This window comes from Carcharodon carcharias, chromosome 7 (assembly GCF_017639515.1).
Source record: "Carcharodon carcharias isolate sCarCar2 chromosome 7, sCarCar2.pri, whole genome shotgun sequence".
In the NCBI taxonomy this organism is placed as follows: Eukaryota; Metazoa; Chordata; class Chondrichthyes; order Lamniformes; family Lamnidae; genus Carcharodon; species Carcharodon carcharias.
Window position 1 is genome coordinate 82,605,177 of NC_054473.1, and position 27,829 is coordinate 82,633,005.

The 27,829-nt window shown below is 44.2% G+C and overlaps 1 protein-coding gene across 2 annotated transcripts in view; it reads right to left on the reverse strand.

Annotated features, from left to right (window-relative positions):
- The window catches only part of rrp9 (ribosomal RNA processing 9, U3 small nucleolar RNA binding protein), a 38,822-nt gene extending 14,345 nt beyond the window's left edge, over window positions 1-24,477 (reverse strand). The window contains exons 1-10 of one of the 2 annotated variants that reach the window (XM_041192530.1): window positions 24,325-24,477; window positions 23,049-23,131; window positions 16,446-16,552; window positions 15,815-15,882; window positions 11,841-11,882; window positions 8,909-9,035; window positions 8,623-8,747; window positions 6,294-6,386; window positions 3,625-3,725; window positions 1,934-2,068 (exon numbers count right to left, since the gene is read on the reverse strand). In XM_041192530.1, the coding sequence (XP_041048464.1) occupies window positions 1,934-2,068; window positions 3,625-3,725; window positions 6,294-6,386; window positions 8,623-8,747; window positions 8,909-9,035; window positions 11,841-11,882; window positions 15,815-15,882; window positions 16,446-16,552; window positions 23,049-23,131; window positions 24,325-24,414 (971 nt within the window). In that variant the 5' untranslated portion in view covers window positions 24,415-24,477. The remainder of the gene's footprint in view (window positions 1-1,933; window positions 2,069-3,624; window positions 3,726-6,293; window positions 6,387-8,622; window positions 8,748-8,908; window positions 9,036-11,840; window positions 11,883-15,814; window positions 15,883-16,445; window positions 16,553-23,048; window positions 23,132-24,324) is intronic. The other variant, XM_041192529.1, reaches the window with a different exon arrangement.
- Window positions 24,478-27,829: the final 3,352 nt, after the last annotated feature.

Sequence of the window (27,829 nt, forward strand, 5' to 3'; positions counted from 1 at the left end):
AGTCCTGACCACTCACTCAGTGAAGTAGTTTTTCATGTTGCCATTGCTTCTTTTGCCAATTACCTTAAATCCTGTGCCCTCTGTTTCTCAATCCTTCCACTAATGTGAACAGTTTCTCTACCTACTCAGTCTAGACAACTCATGATTTTCTATACTTCTATCAATCTCCCCTCAGCCTTCTCTACTTCATGGAAAACAGTCCCAACTTCTCCAATCTATGTAACTGGAGTTCGTCACCCCAGGAACCACTCGCATGAATCTTTTCTGCACTCTCTGTAATGCCTTCACATTCTCCCTAAACTGTTGTGTCCAGAAATGGACACAATACTCCAGTTGAGGCCAAACCAGTGCTTCTGTGCAAGGTTAAAATAGCTTCCTTACAGAAAACAGAAATAGAGGCTAAAAAGAGAACTTCTAGGGACTGTTCCACTTTAAAACAGGTTAAGGTGAAGTGCCACTGTTTGGACTCTGAAGTACCACATCAGTGTTTACTGGACAAAAGGAGACAAAATTGAATTGTCTGAAGGTCACAATTTTGTAATCAACCTCTGGACTTTCGCAAATAACTGGGCAATCAGAAAACCACAGCATTGGCCTCCAGAGCTCGGGATAAGGAGGAAGAATTGGCATGTTTATTTATCTGCCAGCAAGGTGGGAGCTGTCAGTGGAATGTGAATGCAGCATTAATCTTTAAATGACAGGTGCTAAGTAGAGAATTTTCACATTACACCAGAGTGCTCAGGGAGCCAGCAGGTGTGAAATTGATGAACATTCTATATCGAGATCAACAGTGAAAGACAACCACTTGTAAAGGTGAGAATGGAAGCCAAGGGAGTATGAACCAGAAAGCAAGATTATAATGAACATGAAACTGAATTAAATTAGTTAGAAAGTTAGCACTGGAATAAAACTTTGCACATTTAATCCTGCTGTAGAGAGATATATTTGAAATCTATCGACTGACTGGTTCTTGCTCAGGAGAAGTGATGTGCCTTTACATCACATTGTTCTCCTTTACAAGAGTAGTGCGGTAATATCAGTGAGGTGTTGGAACCAAGAACCAAATTCTCTCTGCTTTCAAGGAGCAAAGGTATCAGGCTGCTGCTTGCTCCCCTTTCATCCGGGTGCACTCAGGCCAAGCTCACGGCAGCCTATACCCAGTACAGGCAGAGCACCCTGTCCCCAGTTCTAATTCAGACCTGCTCAGTCACTCCAGTGCTGACCCAGTCAGCAGCCAGTCTCCAGCAAGTTCGTGGGAGAAGATTTACAGCCAAAAAATGATTCCAATTTGGAAAAACTATGGAAAAAGCTTGTTCTCCACAATATATACTAAGGTAAATATACTGCAGCTTGAACTGCTGAATCTGTACCATAACCAGTGCCTCCCATACACCTTTTAGTCTTTGTGAACTGCACATTGCCAGGTTTCACATTTTCAGTTCAATTGCAGGCAAGTGCAGTGCTTCAGAAACACTTCATTAAACCCTAATCTGCAACGTTTCATCTGTTTCTCTCTCCACACTTCTCTTCTGAATGTATTGATGCTGGTTTTTCATTAACCACTATCCTCCAGCACCTTACCCATGTAATCATTCCTCAGGTCTGAACCTAGTTGTCAACAACTTGCATTTATATAGCACCTTTAACATAGTAAAACATTCCAAAGCACTTCACAGGAACGTTATCAAACAGAACTTGACACTGGGCTACATAAGGACAAGCAAAAGCCTGGTCAAGGAGGTAGGTTTTAAGGAGTGTCTTAAAAGAAGAAAGTGGGCTAGAGAGGAGAGGTTTAGGGAAGGGGCTACAGAGTTGAGGGTTTAAGCATGGCCCCAGTGGTGGAGCAAATTAAAAACTGCGATGTGCAAGAGATGGTGCAGTGCTGCACATGCAAGCTCACAATTTACACGTGACCATGCATGCAACTACTCACTCATGACCATGAAATACAAGCTGTGCTTCTTCAACAATCTTCCAAACACGGATTGTCCGGTCTCTTCCCCCCGCTGTAACACAGCGTTCTCGACTAAGGCTGTCCAGTCCTGTGATGGCATCCTGGTGGCCAAACCTGTTTGAATTGGAAAAAAAGTAATCGAGGACAGCACCAAGCACTAACTGCGTTTCTGAGCGTCACTTCCACCCAAGCTCCAAATAAACCATCGTACTCACCTGAGTCAGAAAGTTGTGGGTTCAAAACTGAGACAGAGCACAAAATTAAGGCTGACACTTCAGTGTAGTACCAAGGGAATGCAGCACTGTTTGAGGTACCATCTTTGAATGAAAGGTTAAAACCAAGACCCATGTGAGCTCTCAGGTGAACAGTAAGATCCTCAGGTTCAATGAGCAGGAAGTTCACCACAAGTCCTGGTCAATATTTGTCCAAAACTGAAAACAGATGATCTTGTTGGTTGCTTCATTACCATTTGTGGGAGCTTGGTGCGCACATATTAGCTGCTATGTTTCCTTCATGACAACAATGACTGTACTTCACAAAGTGTCTCATTGTCTACAAAGCATTTTGGAATGTCCTGAGATTGCAAATGGCACTAATCTCTTTCTTTGCAGGAATTCCTCCATCCTGCATTCTCTGTGCATAAATCAAGACTTGGCAGACCATATTCTAACCTAACTCCTTTTCCAGGGCTTCAAAGGCAGGCAGTGTTTCACTGCAGCTGACTTAAGGTGTTTTTACTTTACAGTTGGTGGCCTGAAGATAAATGGCAGTAGGAAGGTATTGGGACTTACCCAGAAGAGGTACCACCAGAGGCAGCAACATCCGACATTGGTCCATATAACCCAAAAGTTGAAATACCCAGAAACAAAATCAAAACATTCAAACAACTGCACATAGGCAGGGGATGGCGGCCAGCCAGGCGCTGTGCCGGGTGTGGGGGCTGCTGCCTGGTTATGGTCTGTCTGCTCACAATTGCCTGTGAGAAAGAGAAAAACAGACCTGGAGGCTTCAGTGTCACCAGAACAATATATACATTCTCACTTGTGTAGTTTTTTATTGAAACCAAGGCAGAATGGCAGAAGAGATAAAACCTAAGAATGAGTAGATTAAATGGGTCTTTCTGAAATCCTTGACACAGGATAAAAATATTATCAAGCTAACAAACAAGAAATAGAAGTTTATTCCTTTAGTAATAAACAGGAAGGTAGTGCAGCAGAGGCTTGTATAATGAAATATTATTGACCCTTAGCGATAGTAGACAATGGGCAGGATATTAGTGAGGTCACAGCTCGAGAATTGTTTTTGCTCAGCAACCTCTCCTAAGGGTCATAAAACGTCCAGCAAGTTTAAATTTGACCCAAGGTCAAAAGCTGAAACTTGCTGACAACTGAATTGTAGACGTCTCAAGCATGAGCAATAAAATGGGTATAAAAAGGGGAAGAAGTTCTTGAAAAATGTCACTTCAGGAACAATATCCAAACCCAGCTGGGTGCCTCAAGTATGAGATGATGATTTGTAATAGAATAGGTCTGATGGGCTCTTTTTAATTGTCTATTAATGTAGTGTCTAATTAAGTTTGCATGGATTTTTAAACTATCAGGTTGAACTGACGTCTCAGCTGTCAATCAGAACTGGAACCTAACAATCCCAGCCTGATCATAGATACTCACAGGGTTTCAACATAGGCGTTCTGGTCGACATTCCATACCTTCACCGAGCGGTCATGAGAGGCACTATATAACTGATGTGTGCCTTTCCGAAAGGACAGGCCCTGAGGGGAAAATGGAGCATATGAAAGAGGCCTTGCAAGAGCTGGAAGTGCAAAAAGCTACTGGCGTGAAGCAACTTTAACCAATGAAGGCCTCCCTCTGCTTTTAAAAAAAAAACACAGGTTTTCAATTTTTTCTGAAGACCATTTCCTAAAAAATTCCAATGTAACCTCTCCTTTCCCCCTACGCTACCATGACAATGTCACTGACGTCGTATAAGTTTACTGCTTCTCCCAATGCCAGAACTGCTATCTGCAGGATAAGCGTCTTAGTTTGTTTATTCAGGAAGTGTTCCATGCATGGTAGTGTGCAGAGTTAATAATCATAAGATAGCACAATGTCAGTGGTAGTACCTCAACCATTATCAGAAACTCGCACAAAAGACACAGGCAACCCACAGGCCCAAGGTGTGTCTCTGATGCCCTTCTTGCAGTGTTCCTCCAAAGTTATAACTGCTCCCTACCACCAGGGGGCAACTGAACACCACATTGAGGCTCAAAATGTACGTGAAGAGATTTCCATTTCAATGTTGAGCAGCCCACCAGCCCGTGTAGCAGCTCTGATGGCTACCGCCATTATCAAACACACTCTTTGAAGCTTCTTTCCTGATCACAGCTGCCAATTTCATAAATTTGAAAATGAGACATGAAATCCTGATGCTTCCTTAAGCAGTCTCAACACCCAGCAACCCTCCTGCTACTCAATTCATGCGAGAATAAGCAGTTATAAAACTGGATACAAGAGTTTACTTTCCCCATTAGTACCCAGGCCAATAAACCTGGAGTATTTTCCTCTCTGTTTTTGGACTTGGGCAGACAGGGCATAATTTCAAAATTTGTATATGACGTCAAACTCAAATGTGGAAAACAATGAAGGCGATAGCAACAGATTTCAAGTGGCCATAAACTGACTGGTGAAGTGAGCAGATACATGGCAGATGAAATTTAACGGAGAAGTGTGAAATGATAAACTTTGGTAGGATAAATGAAGAGAGGCAAAAAAGCTAAAAAGTACAATTTTAATAAGGTTGTAGGAACAAAGAGACCTGCAGGTGTATGTACAATAATCTAGTCCACTTTGGCAGGAAGAATAGAAAAGCAGCATATTTAACTGGAGAGAGATTACAGAACTGAGGTACAGAGGGATCTGGGTGTCCTGGTACATGGATAACAAAAAGTTAGTAAGCAGGTACAGCAAGTGATTGGCAAATGGAACATTGTCATTTATTGTAAGGGGAATGGAATATAACTTGAAATGTTTTGCTACAGTTGTATAGGGTGTTTATGAAACCACATCTGGAATACCGTGTACAGTTTTGGTCCTCATTTAAGGAAGGATATAAATGCATTGGAAGCAGTTCTGAAAAGGTTTACTTGACTGATACTTGGGATGGGGGCGTTATCTTATGAGGAAAGGTTGGGCAGGCTGGGCCTGTATCCATGGAGTTTAGAAGATTGCGAAGTGATCTTATTGAAACATAAAAGATTCTGAAGGGACTTGACAGGATGGATGCTGAGAGGGTGTTTCCACTTATGGGAGAGGCTTAGAACAAGGGAACACAGTTTAAAAATAAGGGGTTTACCATTTAAAACAGAGATGAGGAGAAATATTTTCCTCTAAGGGCTGTGAGTCTTTGGAACTCTCTTCCCCCGACAGCGGTGGAGGCAGGGTCATTGAATATTTTTAAAGCAGAGGTAGATAGATTCTTAACTAACAAGGGAGTCAAAGATTATTAGGGAGAAGTGGAACATGGAGTTAAGGCTACAACCAGGTCAGCCGTGATATTATTGAATGGTGGAGCAGGCTTGAGGGGCTGAATGGCCTACTCCTACTCCTAATTCATATGTTCGTATGTATGTTCTTTGAAGATGCTAGGACAAGTAGAGAAGAATGGTAAAAAGGTACAGGGATTCTTGGATTGATAAACAGAGGAATAAAATTCAAAAGCAAGGAAGCTATGCTAAACCTTTGAAAATCACTGGTTCGGTCACTACTGAAGCATTCTGGGCATCACACTTTAGGAAGAACATCAAAGGCATTGGAGAGAGCAGAGGAGTTTTACTAGAACAGTACCAGGAACAGAGGGGCTTAGTTATATGGAGAGGCTGTAGAAGCTGGAGCTGTCCTGAGAGCAGAGAAGTTTATGAGGGAATTTCAGAGCTATTTAAAATCACAAAGAATCTGGATAAAAGAAACTGTTTCTAATGTCAGGGGAGTCGTTAGCCGGAGGACACAGACAAAACACAATTGCCAAAAGAACCAGAGGTGACATGAGGAATTTATTTTTAAAAAGCATACGAGTTGTTGTGATCTGGAAAGCACTACCTAAAAGGATGACGGACAATAAAAACTTTTTTTAAAGGGAATTGGATAAATATCTGAAGTGAAAAAACTTGCAGAGCTAAAAGGAATAAGCTGAACAGTGGGACTAATTGAGGTAACTCCTTCAAAGAGCATTGTTTTATGCTGCATCATTTTCTGATTCTTTTTAACTCCTTGAAAGGTCTAGTCTCTTCCATATGAAACAATTATCTCCCAATCACCACTCCTCACTAATACATTCCACTCACCGATACTGCATCTTTATGTCCTTTGAATGTGTAAAGATGTTGGCACGTGGCAGGGTCCCAGATCAAGATCAGCTTGTTTCTGTCTCCTGTAGCCTACAAGGAAAGACAAGTTAGATCTGGCATTTCACAGGGCACATACAGTACATTGTCACATGTACACTACCTACCAGATTACAGTATCAGTCACATATAGTGTCATATGCTTTAAACTCTATCACAGAACTGTTGAAATGGTGCAGCTGTATCTGGCAAGCCAGTGTTATGAAAACAAAAATAGCTGGAAAAACTCAGCAGGTCTGACAGCATCTGCAGAGAGGAATACAGTTAACGTTTCGAGTCCATATGACTCTTCATCAGAATAGGTTCTGATAAAGAGCCATACGGACTCGAAATGTTAATTCTGTCTTCCTCTCCGCAGATGCTGTCAGACCTGCTGAGTTTTTCAGCTATTTTTGTTTTTGTTTCAGATTTCCAGCATCCACAGTATTTTGCTTTTATCTTAGCTACTGTTATGGACAGAGGGCGGGGTGGTTTTAATTTAAACAGCCCTGATTTCTAGTCTCACCACCCGCCTGTTAAAGAAAGCTGTTTTGCTTTTGATTTCCCCTTTTATAAGTGGTGGGGTATTTTTCCCAACCCTTCAGTTTTGGTGTGACCCAATTTCTATCAACAACTGCACAGCAAACTTGAGATAGGGTAAAATCAGAGGGTTAATTCATTTGCACACATCCAAACGTGGGAGGCTGCGGGGGGCGCGTCGCTATGCAGCCCCCGGTATATTCATACAATAAGAGGGATAGAGACAGCAAGAGGTACAGGGCAAAGACCACAGAATAAATAATTATTGTTTCACAAGTCCAGAATCAAAAGTCTAATGGTGTATTCTTTCATAGAGTTAGCAGGTTGAACACTGATGCGGGAAAATTCATTTTTGTAGTAGAGGTGACTTCAACAACGGGCTAGGCATGTAGAGTTCCATTAGAAAGTGTAGATGGTGCCAGGCATTCACCTGGACCGAGCCCTTGTTCTAAGCTGTTGCTTGGTTGATAGAAGATGGCAGTCTAAGCTGTGCAGCTCCAAAAGGCAATATTACAGGTTCCAGCTCAGATGACTCCCACCTCCACTGTGGCTTGGACAAAGGATGTATATTTCCTAGCCTATAGTCCTGAGATTGGTAAGGTTTCAATCGTCAATAATTCCAAAAGGAATTTCACGGGGTCCTTTGTCCTATCAAACTGGTCGGCTCTGTTGGTCAGGCCTTGGCCTTAGAAATATAAATGGTCTTTGCACCATTCATTTGAATTTGATCTTTATAGTCACAGTGGTCATTCGTGTCTCTTAAGAGTTAACAAAGTGGCAGCTGGTTTGAATGCCAAGAAGATCCTTTTGAGTCCTTGCCAGCAATGGTGTCAGCCATTTTAAAGCCTTTGCCCAGTTTTTTAAAAAAATAATTAGCCATGATGATACAAATATAATGTTTATAAAAATATAGAGTAAGATCTTAGCTCTGGGACACTACAGCGGGACCGAGACAAATCAGATCCACTATGGTTTTATAACTCAATGGAAGTCACCTCATAGACGGATAATTTCCAGGAACTAACATTTCAGATCCATTGATAAAGTGAAATAACCATCTCAATCAATTTTAGTGGGTAAGAACTTGACAATTAAAGGCTACTTACAATGACTGCAGGATGATTGGAGTGGGTAACAGCAAATATCACACTCCTGCAGTAGGGGACACCCTTATTAATGAGAGGCTTAAAGCACACTGTTGGAACACAACAGAAGCTGCTTCACGCTGCGTCTAGCCTGTGCTGTACCTGATGGGGGATGTCACCCATGGCTGTGGTAGATGGGCATGGGTAGTCAGTCCCACTCCAGAAACTTGAGGACACATCCCAGGCTGACACACTACTGAAGTACTGAGGGTATGCTGCACTATTGGAGGTGTCACCCTTCAGATAAGATGTTAAACCTGTTCACCCTCTCGAGTGCACATAAAAATCATTTGACACTATTTTGAAGAGCAGGAGAATTCTATCCAATGTCCTCGACAATAATTATTCCTCATCTAACAGCAGATTATAAAATAGATTATCTTGCAATTTGCTGTTTCTAGGACTATTCTCTTGATAAAATTGTCTGTGCATTTCCTACATTACAACAGTGGCTACACTTCCACAAGTAGTTAATTGGCTGTAAAGTGCTTGGAATGTACTGAGATCACGAAAGATGCTACATTCAAGTGGAGGACCAAACTCTCAAAAAGACGAAGAGTTCAACAAAACCCTAACTGAGATGGTAAGGAGATGGAGCCACTCACCAGGTACTTGCCATCCGATGAGATTGCCATGGAGAGGATGTGCATTGTGTGCCCCATGTGTCGGTCTTCTGTGCCCTTGCGCCCTCCGTGGATCGTGTGAACTTTTTTCCCACAGGTAACATCCCCTAGAAACATAGGTGAGAAGCACCGTTCCTTAAACATGCAGCAACAAAACCCAGGGGAAACTGAGCACAAAGGGATGGTCAAATCCCAGCCTACCAGGCTTCCCTCAGCAGCCCACGATCAGCTGCTAACACAAGCCTATATCCAACCTGTAGAAACTTACACTTAATGATGGAACAATCTTTGGATGCTGAGAAAATGTATTTATCATCAGGGGACAGAACCAGACACGTGACTGGAAGCTGGTGACCTCGGAGCAGGCGAATCTCGGATACATCAGGAGGGAGGTACTGAAAGAAAATAAGTTATTGTCACTTTCAAAGTACGAGAGGGGTAACAGACAGACATACCCTGTTACAGAGAAGAAATGGCAAATGCTACACTGTTCCAGAAATCAGAGGGAAAAGAGGTTTTAAAATTTATTTTTAGGATGTGAGCGATTTTGACAAGGCCATATTTTGTACCCATTCTTAGTCACCCAGTGATGGGCCTTCTCCTCGATATCACTGTGAGGTAGCTTTGACACTCCCACAACGGTGTTAGGTAAGGAATTACAGGATATTCAAAGTCACAATGATGTACAGTTAAGGCAGGATGGTGTGCGAGTCGGAGGGGAAGTTCTAGGTAATGGGCTCCCAAGATATTGCTGCTCTTTTCCTGTATGGTAGAGACGACAGGAGTTGTTGCAGTGCACTCCGTAGTACGTAAATAGCATTGACAATGAAAATGGTGGGGGTGGTGAGTGCTGAGTGCTGAAATCAAGTGACATGGAACAGATCAGGTGTCTTGGATAGAGTTGAGCTTCTTACAGGTGCACCAGGTGGGTGGTGAATATTCTATCACAACCCTGACTTAAGCCTTGTAAAAGGTAGAACAGTTTTAAGGGGTCCATGGGGAGAGACATACAGGCAAACACGCCAGCTACAGGAAATGCCAGTAACTCTAAGGTAGCACTGAATGCATCTTTGCATCTCACTACAGTGGAGCTCAGCTGTTTACTACATTATTAGCCTTATGTTACTGTCACTCCCTTTGGAAGAGCCTGTCCATTCTGAACAAGCAAGATTGACATTATAACCAAGTGTCAAATGTGGTTTGACAAGTGTATGAATCAATGCCTTAATCCATGAAGCAAAATAGTCTATACTCCTGGGGATGGTGGAGGGGCAGGGATGGGGAAATACTCCCTGCATACCAACCATTGGTATTGGTGAGGGGAAAGGGTGAGCAGCTCACCACATAGCATGGATTGTCCTTATGTACAGGACCAGAACTGAAGCCTAGTGAGTCAGCACTTACACCAACAAAATGAAACACTGAAGAGAAACCCGCAGCTAGATATTCCTCCAATCAGTGTGATTGAAAATAGATTTTTTTTATCTTGCTACTTGCGCATATTACAATCTATACTCTTAGATAGCTAGAATCGAAAGCAGAGGATGCACCTTTGCTAAATACAAGAAACAGATCGGACTGTTGTTCACGAGTTAACAAATAAGGTTTCTTTTGAAGGCGAGCAGCCTGATTATATTAATACATGCAGCAGACAATTGTCACGTGGCAAAATAGCCTAGTGGAGACGCAAAAAACTAAACAAAAACACTACTATTATAAGACATCGTTCCATTGTGAAAATTTACTTTGTTAGGCCGATTTTTTGAAAGGAACTGCCAGAAGCAACTGGATAAACAATAAATTCAAGTCACCCCAGTTGCAGGAATTGCAACAATCAACTGTACTGTAAAGTATTTTCTTTAGATTTTTACTTCTGTGAAACATTTTATTTATAATAAATCTGATAGTAGTAGCTTAACCTGTACAAAACAGTTTAGCCATGTAAATTTTTTCTGCCATCCAAACTGGAAAGTGATGTAATGAGCATCCTGTTACAGATATGTAATTTCACGATTCATATGTTTTAGGAGTGTAATTTTTAGTTTGGGATTTGCAATTTTTCAACGCAAGATAAATGAAAACCTCTGGTTAAGTAATTGTAAATCAAAAGGGGCCCATGTTTATTTTGTAAAGTCATAGTAGGAAGTACTGGAAACAAACAATGGGCTACCTCTCTAAGCTTCTTGGCAGACACTGCAACTGCAGCTGTTTCAATAAGCAGTTTAAATTATTTACATGGCAGGTTTGAGAATTGAAGATAATTAGTAAATCTCTATCTGGGACACATTGCCGTGGGGATAGATTGCAGGGAGGCGCTATTTTTGTTTTTTTCACCTGGGTGATTGTACATAGAAACAGCTAGTCAGCCAGGAAGTAGCTTCGAGACAGCCAGAAAACCTGCCAGGAGCTGTAAAGCAGCTAGAACCAGTGGCAGAGAATTATCAGAAACCAAGGGTGTTTTGCTTTTGGAGTCACTAAGCAAGAATGCAGCGAGGCCCATACTCGAGTTGGGGAGTCCACAATTGTGGGTTGCTTTTGGAAAGTTCACCAAGCCGAATGCTAGTGGAAGGACCCCAAGAAATCTCATACTGCAGATAATAGTGGAAACAATGAAGGGAATCAAAGTGAATTTCTGAGAGTTGTGGCACACCTTGGTTTGGTCCCAGGAGAAGATGAAGGAACCCTCTAGATCCTGTAAAGTAGAGAGGAGTTCTTGGGTGGAAATAAAAGTAGAACTGGGCAGGTCGTGTTGAGATTTTCAGATTTAACGTATAAGCTTTAATGAAATATGGTGTTATGTTAGCATTACTCTGTTTAACTCCTGTATAATTTGTTTAAAATGTGAAATCTTGTGGCTTAATTCTTTCAGTTAATAACTGAGAGATAACTGGGAGTTTGAAGTTAACAATCTCTACTGGGATCATAACACTGCATTTGTCCAGTATGCAATTTTACACGATTATGCTCAACTGTTAGACCAGGATTATGTCCATTCATCATGGGAGAGTAAAAGATCCAAGTTTAAATTTGGAAGTGACACAATTTACTTGTAGAAACTGTTGTCATGGCATTTACATAAGAAAAAAATGTTGAAAAAGAATGAAGCGTAGAAGAGGTTTCGCTGCTTTATAGTCTTGCCTTTCTGCTCAGGTTAGTGATGGGAGGAAAATCGACTCAAAGGTCTTTAAACTTATACTCACATCTTTGGCAAGAAGTCGTTTAAGTTTTCCCTTCTGTTCGAGCTGCAAAGAGATAACAAAAATTAAAAACATTTGACATAACTGGAAACACTGCCAAGGCTACATTTTTACAGCGTAAAAACAATCTACCAATCAAATAGAAAACGGAAGGTTAACAATTAGTTGATGAACTTTAAGAGGTCCATAGGCTGCATACTCTCTCATCTCTCAGGCTCTGCCAACACAGATTGGATTAAAGTTTGTTCTTTAGCAGGAGAAGACCTAGAGAAATAAATCAGGAAATCTCCACCAGTAGCAAGTGAGGGGCAGCATAAAACTACATGCAAATCAGCACAAAGTGAGACTGAACTGGCCACTTCATCTAGAGGAGCCTTAGTAATGGTGGAAAAATTGTCATTCTTCAAATGGGAGGTACTGCTCTGAAGCCCTTTTTTAAAAAAAAGTCTTTAGCGATCACTGTACAATGCAGCATCACACTGTGCAGATCCATTCTGCACACACAATCTCCACCGCTCCTTATATAGTAAACACTAGTATTGTCGCTGCACTAGTAATCCAGAGGCCCAGGGTGAGGACCCAGGTTCAAATCCCACCACAACAGATGATGGAATTTGAATTCAATAAAAATCTGGAATTAAAAGTCTAATGATGACCATGGAACCATTGCCAATTGTTGTAAAAACCCATCTGGTTCACTAATGCCCTTCAAGGAAGGATATCTGTCTCTCTTACCTGGTCTGGCCTAAATGTGACTCCAGACCCACAGTAATGTGGTTGACTCTTAAATGCCTTCTAAAATGGCCCAGCAAGCCATTCAGTTGTAACAAACCACTACAAAGTCACAAAAAAGGAATGAAACTGGACGGACCACCCGGCATCGACCTAGACACCAGAAACGACAACAGCAAACTCAGCCCTATTGACACTGCAAAGTCCTCCTGACTAACATCTGGGAACTTGTGCCAAAATTGGGAGAGCTGTGTCACAGACCAGTCAAGCTACATCCTGACATAGCCATTCTCACGGAATCATAACTTACAGATAATGTCCCAGACACCACCATCACCATCCCTGGTTAAGTCCTATCCCACCAGCAGGACAGATCCAGCAGAGGTGGAAGCATAGTGGTATACAGTCAGGAGGGAGTTGCCCTGGGAGTCCTCAACATTGACTCCAGGCTTCATGAAGTCTCATGGCATCAGGTCAAACATGGGCAAAGAAACACCCTGCTGATTACCATGTACCACCCTCCTTCAGCTGATGAATCAGTGCTCCTCCATGTTGAACATCACTTGGAGGAAGCACTGAGGGTGGCAAGGGCACAGAATATACTCTGGGTAGGGGGCTTCAATGCCCATCACCAAGAGTGGCTCAGTAGCACCACTATTGGCCGAGCTGGCCGAGACCCAAATGACATAGCTGCTAGACTGGGTCTGCAAGAGGGAAAAACGCACTTGACCTCATCCTCACCAACCTGCCTGCCGCAGATGCATCTGTCCATGACAATATCAGTAGGAGTGACCGTCGCACAGTCATTGTGAAGACGAAGTCCCTCCATCATGTTGTGTGGCACCGTGCTAAATGGTATAGATTGCAAACAGATCTAGCATCTCAAGACTGGGCATCCATGAGGCGCTGTGGGCCATCAGCAACAACAGAATTATACTTGACCACAATCTGTAACCTCATGGCCTGGCATATCTTCCACTCTACCATTACCATCAAGCCAGGTGGTCAACACTGGTTCAATGAAGAGTGCACGAGGGCATACCTAAAAACGAGGTGTCAACCTGGTGAAGCTATAACACAGGACTACTTGCATGACAAACAGCATAACCAGCAAGTGACAGACAGAGCTAAGCGATCCCACAACCAACTGATCAGATCTTATTTCTGCAGTCGTGAATGGGTAGTGGACAATTAAACAACTCACTGGAGGAAGCTCCACAAATACCCCCATCCTTAATGATGAAGGAGCCTAGCACAGCAGTGCAAAAGATAAGGCTGAAGCATTTGCTACAATCTTCTGCCAGAATTGCTGAGTGGATGATCCATCTCGGCATCCTCTGGAGGTCCCCAGCATCTTAGATGACAGTCTTCAGCCAATTTGATTCACTCCACTTGATATCAAGAAAAAGCTGAAGGCACTGGATACTGCAAAGGCTATGGGCCCTGACAATATTCCAGCAATAGTACTAAAGACTTGTGCTCTAGAACTTGCTGTGCCCCTGGCCAAGCTGTTCCAGTACAGCTACAACACTGGCATCTACCCAGCAACGTGGAAAATTGCCCAGGTATGTCCTGTACACACAAAGCAGGACAAATCCAACCCGGACAATTACCGCCCCGTCAGTCTACTCTCGATCATCAGTGAAGTAATGGAAGTGGTCATTAACAGTGCTATCAAGCAGTGCTTAGCAATAACCTGCTCACTGATGCTGAGTTTGGGTTACGTCAGGGCCACTCAGCTCCTGACCTCATTATAGCCTTGGCTCAAACATGGACAAAAGAGCTGAATTCCCAAGGTGAGGTGAGAGTGACTGCCCTTCATATCAAGGCAGCATTTGATCAAGTGTGCATCAAGGAGCCCTAGCCAAACTGGAGTCAATGGGAATAAGGGAAAAACTCTCCGCTGGTTGGAGTCATACCTAGCACAAAGGAAGATAGTTGTGGTTGTTTGAGGTCAGTCATCTCAGCTCCAGGACATCACAGCAGGAGTTCCTCAGGGTAGTGTCCTCTGCCCAAATATCTTCAGCTGCTTCATCAATGACCTTCCTTCAATCATAAGATCAGAAGTGGGGATGTTTGCTGATGATTACACAATGTTCAACACTATTCGCAACTCCTCAGAAACTGAAGCAGTCCATGTCCAAATACAGCAAGACCTGCACAATGTCCAGGCTCGGGCTGACAACACACAAGTGTCAGGCAATTACCATCTCCTACAAGAGAGAATCCAACCATCGCCCCTTGATGTTCATGGCATCACCATCACTGAACCCCCCACCATCAACATCGTGGAGGTTACCATTGACCAGAAACAAACTGGACTAGCCATATAAATACTGTGGCTACAAGAGCAGGTCAGAGGCTAGGAATCGTGTGACGAGTAACACCTCCTGACTCCCCAAAGCCTGTCTACCATCTACAAGGCACAAGTCAAGAGTGTGATGGAATACTCTACATTTGCCTGGATGAGTGCAGCTCCCACAATGCCAAAAAAGCTGTGCAGGACAAAGTAGTCCGCTTGATTGGCACCACACCCACAAACATTCACTCCCTCCACCACCGACGCACAGTAGCAGCAGTGTGTACCATCTACAAGATGCACTGCAAGAATTCACCAAGGCTGCTTAGACAGCACCTTCCAAACCCACGACCGCTACCACCTAGAAGGACAAGGGCAGCAGATAGATGGGAATATCACCACCTGGAAGTTCCTCTCCAAGTCACTCACCATCCTGACTTGGAAATAAATCGCTGTTCCTTCACTGTCGCTGGGTCAAAATCCTGGAACTCTCTTCCTAACAGCACTGTGGGTGTACTTACATCACATGGACTGCAGCGGTTCAAGGACGTAGCTCATCACCACCTCCTCTAGGGCAACTAGGGATGGGCAATAATTGTTGGCTCAGCCAGCGAAACCCACATCCCAGAAATGAATAAAAAAAGAAACATACAGTATTGCTGGTTTAAATCAAGGGCCACAATTGCAACCAATGCTGGAGAGCAATGCCGCAACACTAATGTGACGTGGGTTCCTGTCTGTGATTCTACTGAAGAGTAAGCTCCTCATCCCAAATGGACAGCTGCCAAAGAAAGCAGATTCTTTCTTAAAGGAATAGGAAAAAATCCATACAAAAAGTAAAAACGCTGAGGTACCAAAACTGATTCTTTCCACTTGCTTTGTGGAAGCTAGGATGGAGTTACTTTCTGATACAATTCCTTTCTACCCCCTTAAGGACATTTCTTACCACTTCCTCCTCCAGTCTGCCTCCGATCAGGTCACTCTCAAACTGCTCCTCTTCTACTTTCTCCTCCTCTGCAAATAAAAATCAATCACAATTACGGCAGCTGATCCCTGGACTATTCAAAGGCAAGGAGACAATAACCCATCAGCTCCCCATGCCAAGACTATTTAAAAATATGTCGGCTTGCTCTGCAAGCAGGCGTACAGAGGGTCTCTGTGAATTGAGAGCGTCACGTAGATCCACTTCACAGCACTTATGTCTGCTTGAAGCAAGAACGGAGCTATTTTCTCTTTAGCTCCTCGGCACAAGGCACTGAGGGTAACTGTTGCAGTCCCAGTTCTGTCCAGATGTGTCCAGCCAGCTCAGTGCAGACCAAATGCCAGAGTGGTGTCTATGACTCTATACCAGGCCGGGCTGTGCATGTATATCCATCCTGGTGTTACAGCACCCAGTAAAGCATGGTCTGACGTGCTGAGGGCTTCAACACGTTGGTAATGGATGGGAAGAAGATTCTTTGGAAATTGGCACTTTCAGAATTAGCTGGCTGCACCCCGCCCCCCCCACCCGGTGAACTAGGGATTTGATCGCTGAACAGTAATCAGCTGCCACCTTCTTTGCAGCCCGTTATCCGTACCTTCCATCCGCAGTTGTTCCAGATAGAGTTTGGCGAGTCGCAGCTTCTTCTCTTGTGCAGTCTCTTCAATCTCCAACACTTCAGCATCTTTCTTATTGTGTCCAACACTGTCAGAGAGGAGGTGAAATAGTCTTTAGTTTTCAAGAGGTATGCAGTTGTGCAAAAAGTTTCTAATCTGTTTCCACTGCTTCTAGCTCAATGGGTCGTTTTAGGCTCCATCCTGCTGTGGGCTGAGTTAGTTGGTCTTTGCTCAGGCCAAGGGTTGGGGAGGGGAATGGGTTTACATTTGGGCTCAGTGCCTTCAAACTGAACATGGGGGTGGAGGGGAGGAAAAGTCAGGCAGAGTTTCCTGCTCCTGATCCAATCTATTGGTTCCTTGTTGGGAGAATGCCCGGTGTGGACAAAGTGAAGTTTGGAGGCCCTGGAGGATTCCTCTTCAAGGCTCACCATTACCGTTGGAAACTCAAGTGGGGCACTGAAGGCACAATAATCCTGCAGAAAAATGTCTTTCACCTGCATAAGTCAGCAACTATTGCACAGAACCAGGGGAAGGATAAGGCTTCAAATCTAACAATACATTACTGCTACGGTGCACATTTACAACATGACAAATTTTTAGAGAAGCTGTTTTAAAGGTTACTTTTTTTTTAAAAACAAAAACCTACCTTGGACTGAGTTTAGAGTTTCAAAATGACTCCGAGCTACCAGGCAGAATTGTGGCTTTCAGACTGGGTCTCCTCTTTCCAGAGTACAATAGACAATCCTTAATTTAATTAAGTTTCACTGTAGTCTCACCCAGGATACAATGAATCCATTCTTAATTAGCACATTCGTTTAGATAATATCACCAACTTCAACACCTCTGTGTTCTTTTGTTTGACATCTTTTGATGATCTGCTCCTATCACTGCTGCTTGTCCCTACAACCCCACCACCCCCCTCCACTTCTCTCTCTCTCCCCCCACCCAACACCCCACCCCGCCCCCCCCCCCCCCCCCCACCCCGCCTTAAACCAGCTTATATTTCACCCCTCTCCTTGGATTCACATAGTTCTGTTGAAGGGTCATGAGGACTCGAAACGTCAACTCTTCTTCTCCGCCGATGCTGCCAGACCTGCTGAGTTTTTCCAGGTAATTCTGTTTTTGTTCTGGATTTCCAGCATCTGCAGTTTTTTGTTTTTAGACAATGAAGTTTGTTGACACCTCATTATAAGAATGTAAACTGTGCCTTGGCTAAGACAAAAGCTGAGAACCACGGATGGGTGAAGGGCTTTTTGAAGTGTCGATGCTTTATTTGGGAGGTGACTTGGCATTTTGTACAGGTCCAGGATAATAGCGGCCATCTTGCCTTATTTGCGAAAAGCTTTGGAAAGGGCAGGAAGCTGGCAGATCCATAGAGAACCATCTTGAAGAAGCTTCAACTCAGGGAGAGACTGAGAAAGACATCTATTGGTCTGCTGTAAAGTAACTAGGCAGCTAAAAGTGCCATGCCTGCACTCGCTCTCCTCCCTGTAAACTCTGATTCCGCCTACTAAGCTCACCTCGGCAATGGAGCTGGGAGCCCATGGAAGCCATCGCAGCTGCAGAATCGGCTTCACAAAAACACCTTCCCTTCAGACAACACAATACCTCGACTTCAAACTTATTGACCTGCACCAAATATGGACTAATCTTGATTTACATTTATAAGTATTGTTTTTATCTTCCTCTGTAACTAATTTGTGTGTGTGAATGTGTTAGTGATTTTTCCAGAGCAACAAATTAACTTTTTCTTTTTTTAAGTAAAAAGTGCCACCAACACACTGTCCCCAGACGACTTTGGTGAAGCACCTCTTAAAATGCTCATGACAATCACAGCTGTTGTAATCTGCCCTACGGAAGAAGCCTACACATTATTTAATTTTACTTGCAAACTAATGAACAGAAAAATTCTTGTTTTAGTTAGTGTCTCTGAGCAAATCAGTCTATGACTGACATATGGGTTCTTCCCAGCTCAGGGCAAAAGCAGCCTCTTCATCCCCATCCACAGGATCCAAAGCAGGACTTCCATTCCCTGACAAATCACAAACACCAAACACTGCTGGCGGAGGAGGGGTGACAGACTGTCAGAAGCTATCACAGTGACTCCTTAATCTGAAACAGCCGACGGCCCTCCACCCAGTGGCTGGTCTTGCCTGAAGTGATATACACAGGCCGGGGATGCAGTCCAGCAGGGTCTGGGCATGGAGACATACCTGGTCTACACATGTTCAAAATGGAAACTCTGGCAGTGTAGCAGGAACACAGTGACACTGGGAACCTTATGCAATATTTCAGTTTATACGCATCAGGGTCATGGAGTTACAGAGTTATTTATGTCACAGAAGGAGGTCGTTCAACCTATTGAGTCCATGCTGGATCCCAGCAGAGCAATCCAGTCAGCCCCATTCCCCTGCACTATCCTTGTAGTCTTGCAAGTTTACTTCCTTCAAATGCCGATCCAATTTCCTTTTGAAAAATTTCCTCGCTGCCACTTCCACCACCCTCACGGACAGTGAGTTCCAGGTCATTACTTCTCGCTGTGTATAAAACTTCTTCCTCACATTCCTCTGGCAGCTCTTGCCCAAAACTTTAAATCTGTGTCCCCCCAGGCCTGGAACGATCAGCAAATGGGAAGTTTATCCAGACCTGTCATAATCCTGTACACCTCAATCTCCTTTGCTCCAAGGAGAACAACCCCAGCTTCTCCAACCTAACCTGATAAATAAAACCCCCATTCCTGAACCATTCTGGTAAATCTCCAATGTACCCTCCCAAGGACCTTCACATCCTTCCTAAAGTGTGGTGACCAGAACTGGACATAATACTCTAGTTGCAGCCCAACCAGAGGTTCACAAAGATTCAGCATAACTTGCCTGCTTTTGGACTCAATATATGTATTTATGAAGCCAAGATCCCACACGCTTTGCTAACCACGCTTTCATAATGTCCTGCCACCCACAAAGATCTAGGTAACCTCCAAGTACCTCTGTCCTCTATACTCTTTCAAACTGTGCCAGTAAGGCTATACTGCCTTTCCCTATATCTTCTGCCAAAAGCTTTCATAAGTTCTTTCCCAAAGTGAGGACTATCAGCTGCTGTGAGGCCTAAAACAAAGCCCATCTGGCAATCCCCTCAGCCTGGATTATCCTCTACATTCGAGGTGCAGCAAGTAAAGCAGAAGAGAAAATTTTCAAAAATAACATGCCACAGAGGTGTTGGAAGCTCCTGTCTCCGTTAACAGAGGTGGTTCCGTGAAGCTGCAGAAATGACAGGGATTAGCTCCTCACTGACAGGCCCGTGCTGGCTTGATTTATTCCTTTTATTCATTCATGGAATGTGGGCTTCACTGGCTAGACCAGCATTTATTGTCCATCCCTAAATGCCCTTGGGAAGGTGATGGTGAGCTGCCTCCTTGAACCGCTGCAATCCATATGGTGTAGGTACACCCACAGTGCTGTTAGGGAGGGAGTGCAAGGATTTTGACCCGGCGACACTGAAGGAACTGTGATATATTTTCAAGTCGGGATGGTGAGTGACTTGGAGGGGAACTTCCAGGTGGTGGTGTTCCCACCTATCTGCTGCCCTCGTCCTTCTAGATGGTAGCGGTTGAAGGTTTGGAAGAAGCTGTCTAAGGAGCCTGGGTGAGTTCCTGCCTTGCACCTTGTAGATGGTACACACTGCTGCTACTGTGTATTGGTGACAGAGGGGGTGAATGCTTGTGGACGGGATGCCAATCAAGCCAGCTGCTTTGTCCTGGATGGCGTCAAGCTTTTTTAGTGTTGTTGGAGCTGCCCTTGTGTGTCATGAATGTTACTTGCCACTTGTCAGCCCAAGCCTGGATATTGTCCAGGTCTTGTTGCATTTGGACATGGGCTGCTTCAGTATCGGGGGAGTCATGAATGGTGGACATTGTGCAATTATCAGCGAACATCTCCACTTCTGGCCTTATGATGGAAGGAAGGTCATTGATGAAGTAGCTGAAGATGGTTAGGCCAAGGACGGTACCCTGGGGAATGATCCTGCAGTGATGTCCTGGAACTGAGATGACTGACCTCCAACCTTTGTGCTAGGTATGATTCCAACCAGCGGAGACTTTTTCAAGGGCAGTCACTCTCACCTCATCTCAGGAGTTCAGCACTTTTGTCCATGTTTGAACCAAGGTTGTAATGAGGTCAGGAGCTGAGTGACCCTGGTGGAACCCAAACTGAATGTCAGTGAGCAGGTTATTGCTGAGCAAGTGCCACTTAATAGCACCATTGATGGCCCTTTCCATCACTTTACTGGTGATCGAAAGTAGACTAATGGATTATTGTCCGGGTTGGATTTGTCCTGCTTTTTGTGTACAGGACATACCTGAGCAATTTTCCACATAGCCTGGTAGATGCCAGTGTTGAAGTTGTAATGGAACAGCTTGGCCAGGGGTATAGCAAGTTCTGGAGCACAAGTCTTCAGTACTATTGCTGGAATATTGTCATAGCCCATAGATTTTGCAGGATCCAGTGCCTTCGGCCATTTCTTGATATCACGTGGAGTGAATCGAATTGGCTGAAGGCTGGCATCTGTGATGCTGGGAACCTCTGGAGGAGGCCAAGATGGATCATCCACTTGGCACTTCTGGCTAAAGATCGTTGCAAATGCTTCAGCTTTATCTTTTGCACTGATGTGCTGGACTCCTCCATCATTGAGGATGGGGATAATTGTGGAGCCTCCTCCTCTAGTGAGTTGTTTAACTGTCCACCAACATTCACTACTGGAAATGGCAGGACTGCAGAACTTGGATCTGATCCATTGGTTGTGAAATCGCTTAGCTCTATCACTTGCTGCTTATGCTGTTTGGCACACAAGTAGTCTTGTGTTGTAGCTTCACCAGGTTGACGTCTTATTTTAGGTATGCCTGGTGCTGCTCCTGGCATGCCCTCCTGCACTGTTCATTGAACCAGGGTTGATCCCCTGGCTTAGTAGTAATGGTAAAGTAGGGGATATGTCAGGCCATGAAGTTACAAGTTGTGGTTGAGTACAATTCTGCTGCTGCTGATGGCCCCACGGCGCATCATGGTTACCCAGATCTGTTCAAAATCTATCCCATTTAGCACAGTGGTAGTGCCAGACAACACAATGGAGGGTATCCTCAGTGCGAAGCTGGGACTTCGTCTCCACAACGACTGTGCAGTGGTCACTACCAATACCGTCATAGACAGATGCATCTGTAGGCAGGTTGGTGAAGATGAGATCAAGTATGTTTTTCCCTCTTGTTGGTTCCCTCACCACCTGCTGCAGGCCCAGTCTAGCAGCTATGTCCTTTAGGACTTGGCCAGCTCGGTCAGTAGTGGTGCTACTGAGCCATTCTTGATAATGGACATCGAAGTCCCCCACCCAGTGTACGTTCCGCGTTCTTGCCATCCTCAGTGCTTCCTCCAAGTGGTGTTCAACATGGAGAAGCAATGATTCATCAGCTGAGGAAGGACGGCACATGGTAATCAGAAGGAGATTACCCTGTCCATGTTTGACCTGATGCCATGAGACTGGGGTCCAGAGTCGATGTTGAGGACCCCCAATGCAACTCCCTCCCGAACGTATACCTGCTGGTGAGACAGGACATAGCCAGGGATGGTGATGGAGGAGTCTGGGACATTATCGGCAAGATATGGTTCCGTGAGTACAACTATGTTGCTCTATTAATCTGTGAGATAGCTCTCCCAATTTTGGCACTAGACCCCTGATGTTAGAAAGGAGGATTTTGCAGGATCGACAGGGCTGAGTTTGCCATTGTTGCTTCAGGTGGCTAGGTCGATGCCAGGTGGTCCGTCTGGTTTCATTCCTTTTTTTGAGACTATGTATACAACTTTTGAGGCTTGATACAAGTGAGCGGCTTGCTCAGCCATTTCAGAGGGTATTTAAGAGTCAACCACATTGCTGTGGGTCTGGAGTCACATGTAGGCCAGACCAGGTAAGGATGACAGATTTCCTTCCCTAAAGGGCATTAGTGAACTGGATGGGTTTTTACAACAATCGACAATGGTTTCATGGTCATCATTAGGCTTTTAATTCCAGATTTTTATTGAATTCAAACTCCATCATCTGCCGTGGTGGGATTTGAACCTTGGTCTCCATAGTATTACCCTGGGTCTCTGGATTGCTCTTCCAGTGACAATACCACCACCTCCCCAACAGAAAGGTTGGGCATATGCTTAAAAAACTGTGAGACCACCTCCAAGGGAAACCTCATTGTTGCCCTAATGAAAATGAGCTCAATGCCTTCAAACTACTTACAGGGGAAGGGGCAGTGGGAGGGAGCTGGAGGGAGAAGCAATGTAATGGGCAACAGCAGATGGATAGTGGGGCTGGGGATGACATAAAGGACAGGGAAAGCTGACAGCTGCATGGAACAGGGCTCTGCTCATACCTGCATCTGTAAGCAGCAGTGTGCAGATCGGAGTTTTCCCTGACGGAAAACCCATTTTGAAACTGCAATGTAACTTGGATCTGCAAGCCTTCTCTCAAAAGGCACTGGCTTTAAGTCCAGTAAGATAGGGTTATGCTCCAGTATTGAAAGATGTAGAATCATAGTGTGAATGCTCAGTTACCTTTCTGTCTCCGAGTCACTGGAAATCTCTTCATCCAGTTTCCGAGTGAGCTTCTTGTGGGCTTTATCTTCGTCACCTTCAGCCTGGGAAGAAATACCAAATTAGATTTCTATGCTGGACAGAGTGTGCAGGAGCTAGAGTCATAGAGGTCTACAGCACAGAAAAAAGCCCTTCGGCCCATCAAGTCTGCACCGGTCAAACAAGTACCTAAATATTCTAATTACATTTTCCAGCTCTAGGCCCATAGCCTTGTATGCCATGGCATCGCAAGTGCATATCCAAATACTTCTTAAATGTTATGAGGGTTTCTTTCTCTCTATTACCCTTTCAGGCAGTGAGTTCCAGATTCCCACCATCCTCTGGGTGAAAAAATTCTTCCTCACATCCCCACTAAACTTTCTGCCCCTTACCTTAAATCTATGCCCCATGGTTATTGATCCCTCCAATAAGAGGAAAAGTTCCTTCCCATCTACCCAATCTATGCCCCTCATAATTTTATACACCACAACCATGTCCCCCTCCCTCAATCTCCTCTGCTCCAGGGAAAATAACCCCAGCCTATCCAATCTCTCCACATAACTAAAACTCTCCAGCCCAGGCAACATTCTGGTAAATCTCCTCTGCACTCTCTCTAGTGTAAGCCAGATATGAAGTTAAACTAAGACCCTCTCAGGCAATGTAAAAGATCTCATGTCAGTATTTCAATAATGAGCAAGGGAGCTCTCCCTGGTGTCCCGGCCAATATTTATTCCTCAACTTATGTCACTAAAAGCAGATTGTCCAATCATTATTACATTGCTTTTTTTTTTGGGGGGGGGGGGTGAAAGCTAGTTGTGTGCAGTTTAGCTTCTGCATTTCCTACATTACAACAACTACATGACGACTTCAAAAGTGCTTGATTGTACAGCTTTTTGGGACATCCTCAGATTGTGAAAGGTGCCGTTTAAATGCAAGTTCAACACATGTCCACAAATTACTCCCACCAGTGAAATCTAAAGCAACCAGTACTTTGTAGGGATATTCTCTTCAGCTACTAACCACGTGGCACCAATGTCAACTTTGATCACTGTGATATTGAGTGGGAACATGGGGGTTGGCTGGCACAGACGGTCAGACAGACAGGCAGTCAGTGTGGAGTTAGTGAGAGCCCCGCTGAACCAGGCTGACTCCGGTTTCTGAGCTATTGCTCAGGTCTGGGATCAACATGACTCCCTCAGCCATACTGCATTAACTGGGGAAAGGCAGCCTCTCCCCCGCCAGCCCCGCGGACCCTCACCTTCCTTTTGCGGCCTCTCCCCTCGGCTGCTTTCTTTTTCCGGATGAGAAATGATCCACTCGTCGCCATCCCGCTCCCCCGAATCCACATGGTAACCGAGCCGTGCTGCGACCCAAACTGCTACCACCTCTCCGCCAATCAGCGGTCTCTGACCGCCCCTCTCCGCCAATTAGCGTTCGCTAACCGCCCCCCTCACCGCTAATCAGCGATCCCTGACTGCCGTTTCTCGCCAATCAGCGCTCTCTGCCAGCCTCCTCCCTGCCAATTGGCACTCTCTCCGCCAAGCAACGTTCACACCGCTGCCCTTCCGCTATCCGATTGGTCTAACCAGCTGCCAATCACAAGAATGCCCCCCCCCCCGTCCGTATGGCAGAAGTTGGTGTTACACCAGGTGCGGGTCCCTCTAGAAAGTAAAAGCCGAGACAATGGTACCGGTCTCTAGAACCGAACGTTTAAAAAATGCTGAGGAGGTGGAGTTTCTCCTACACTTTAATTGTGTTTGAATTAATTTTGACAAGTTTGTTTCAAAGGGTCTTCAAGGAAAAGGAGGCAGAGGATTTTGGTAAGAATAGTCTAATGAAAGGCAAAATCTACCAAAAACCCCTACCACATACCTTCAGGGTAAGAGAGAGAGTTAAGGACCCCAGAGACTGAGAAAAATAGTGGAAATCCATGAAGTCAGTTATTGGATTCATGCCTGGTGGAAGCATCATTGGTGCCACTTTTGTTTTGAAACAAGTGATGGAGAAATATTGGGAAGGCCATAATGCAACATGCACATCGATTTAAAATAATAATATAAAAACAAAAAAACTGCGGATGCTGGAAATCCAAAACAAAAACAGAATTACCTGGAAAAACTCAGCAGGTCTGACAGCATCGGTGGAGAAGAAAAGAGTTGGCGTTTCGAGTCCTCATGACCCTTCCACAGAAGGAACAACAAAAATATGTCTCAGTTTTCAAAGACGAACTTGGAAAGATTGAGGGGTTAAAACAAAAATTTGTGTAGATCCAGAGGCAACATCAAGATTCATGAAGGCAAGACTGGTACCTTATGCAATGCGGGAAAAGGTAGACACCAAACTGGACAGATTAGAAAAAATGGGAGTGATACAACCAGTACAATTTTCAGAGCGGGCAGCACCAGTTGTACCTGTTCTCAAACCTGACCGAAGCATTCGAATATGTGGGGAGCATAAAGTTAACAGTCAATCAAATGGCTAAGCTGGACAGACACCCCAAACTAAAAATTGAAGACTTGTATGCTAAACTGGCAGGTGGAACAGTCTACACGAAGTTAGATACGAGTAATACCTACCAACAATTGGAATTAGAGAAGGCATCCCGGAAATTTGTCATCATAAATACACAAGGGATTGTACCACTATACCCGTTTACCTTTTGGCATATCTTCAGTTTGTGCCATATTTCAAAGAACCATGGAAAGTTTACTACAGGGACTGCCCCATGTTGTAGTTTATTTGGATGATGCTCCTGTGACTGGACTCACTGAAAAGGAACAGTTGATGAACTTGGAAGAAGGTTTGAAACGTTTTTCGCAGGTTAGAGTGAGAATGAAAAAGAGGGGTGAAATATAAGCTGGTTTAAGGTAGGGGGGTGGTGGAGAAGTTGGGGGATGGTGTGGTTGTAGGGACAAGCAAGCAGTGATAGGAGCAGATAATCAAAAGATGTCACAGACAAAAGAACACAGAGGTGTTGAAGGTAGTGATATTATCTAAACGAATGTGCTAATTAAGAATGGATGGTAGGGCACTCAAGGTACAGGTCTAGTGGGGTGGGGTGGAAAGGCTAGCGGGGCATAAAAGATTTCAAAATAATGGAAATAGGTGGGAAAAGAAAAATCTATATAAATTATTGGAAAAAACAAAAGGAAGGGGGAAGAAATAGAAATGGGGTGGGGATGGAGGAGGGAGTTCAAGATCTAAAATTGTTGAATTCAATATTCAGTCCGGAAGGCTGTAAAGTGCCTAGTCGGAAGATGAGGTGCTGTTCCTCCAGTTTGCGTTGGGCTTCACTGGAACAATGCATCAAGCCAAGGACAGACATGTGGGCAAGAGAGCAGGGTGGAGTGTTAAAATGGATCATTATATTCAATATCTCAGCCTCCACTGCTCAGTGGGGAAGAGAATTCCAAAGACTGACGCACTTCTGAGAGAAGAAATCCCTCTTCATCTTCATTTTAAATGGGAGCTCCCTTATTTTTAAACAGTGTCCTCTAGTTCTAGATTCCTCCACAGGTGGAAACATCCTCTCAGCAATTACCCTGTCAAGCCCCCTCAGAATCTGATGTGTTTCAGTAAGATCTCCATTCATTCTTCTAAACTTCAAACCGTATAGGCCCAACCTTCTCAACTTATCCTCGTAAGACAGCCCCTTTCGTCCCAGGAATCAGCCAAGTGAACCTTTCCGAACTGCTTCCAATGCAAGTATATCCCTCCTTAAGCCAGGAGGGCAAAACTGTAAACAATACTTCAGATATCCTGTTGCAGCAAGACTTCCTTACTTCATCTCCTTTTCAGTAAAGGCCAACAGAGAGTTTTGAATCCTAAGTTGGATTCCGCCAATGATTGGCACCCCTTCCTCTCCTGGATTGTCAGGAATATTCTAACTGAGCAAGTGAAATGGGGAGTGCCATGGTTAATGATGTTTGCAGATGACACTGACAATGAGAACAGAGCATCTGGAGAACTTAAACACCAGAGGTGTAAAGATTATGCATGAAGACTTGGAGAAGGTGAATAGTTTCAAGTACCTGGATCAGTGGTGGCAAAAGATGGAAATATGGAAATGGAAATTAAACAAGGGATTATCTCTGGTTGGAGTAATTGGAAGAAGTGTAGTGGAGTGTTAGGTGATATACAAGTATCACAGAAAATGAAAGGCAGAAAGACAATTATGAGACCAGCTGTGTTATATAGTGCAGAAACTTGGGCAACACCAAGAAGAGAGGAACAACGACTGGATACTAATGAGATGCAGATGCTGTGATGGATGTGTGGAGTAATGACAAAGGAGAAAATCAGGAACCAGCACACCGGGGTGGGGGGGGCGGTCAGCGAATATTCTGGGAGCATCAAAGAAAGTGGCTGAGAAGAGATTGAGATGATATGGTCATTATTTTGGAGAAAGAGAAAGGGAAAGTGGTGAAGTGAGTGATGGAGATGGGAATGCCAGGAAGGAGAAGCTTAAGACCAGATGGAGAAATGCAGTGGTGAGAGACTTAAAGACAGCAGAATTGGAAGAGTGACTGACAGGTGGAGATGGAGAAGGGGCATCAACCAGCATTGTGGTGACCCCAAGTGAAATGGGAGAAGTTGAAAGAAGAAGAACCAGTTTGTCTTAAGTTCCCTTTTCAAGACAAAATTTATAGAATGGATCTTTTAGCTTCTTTCCTTTCATTGTCTGATTTCAGCAAATTTACAGGTCAAAATTTAAGATTTTAAGAGGCACCTGAGGCAATCTGCATAGAATCTGGTTATTGGCT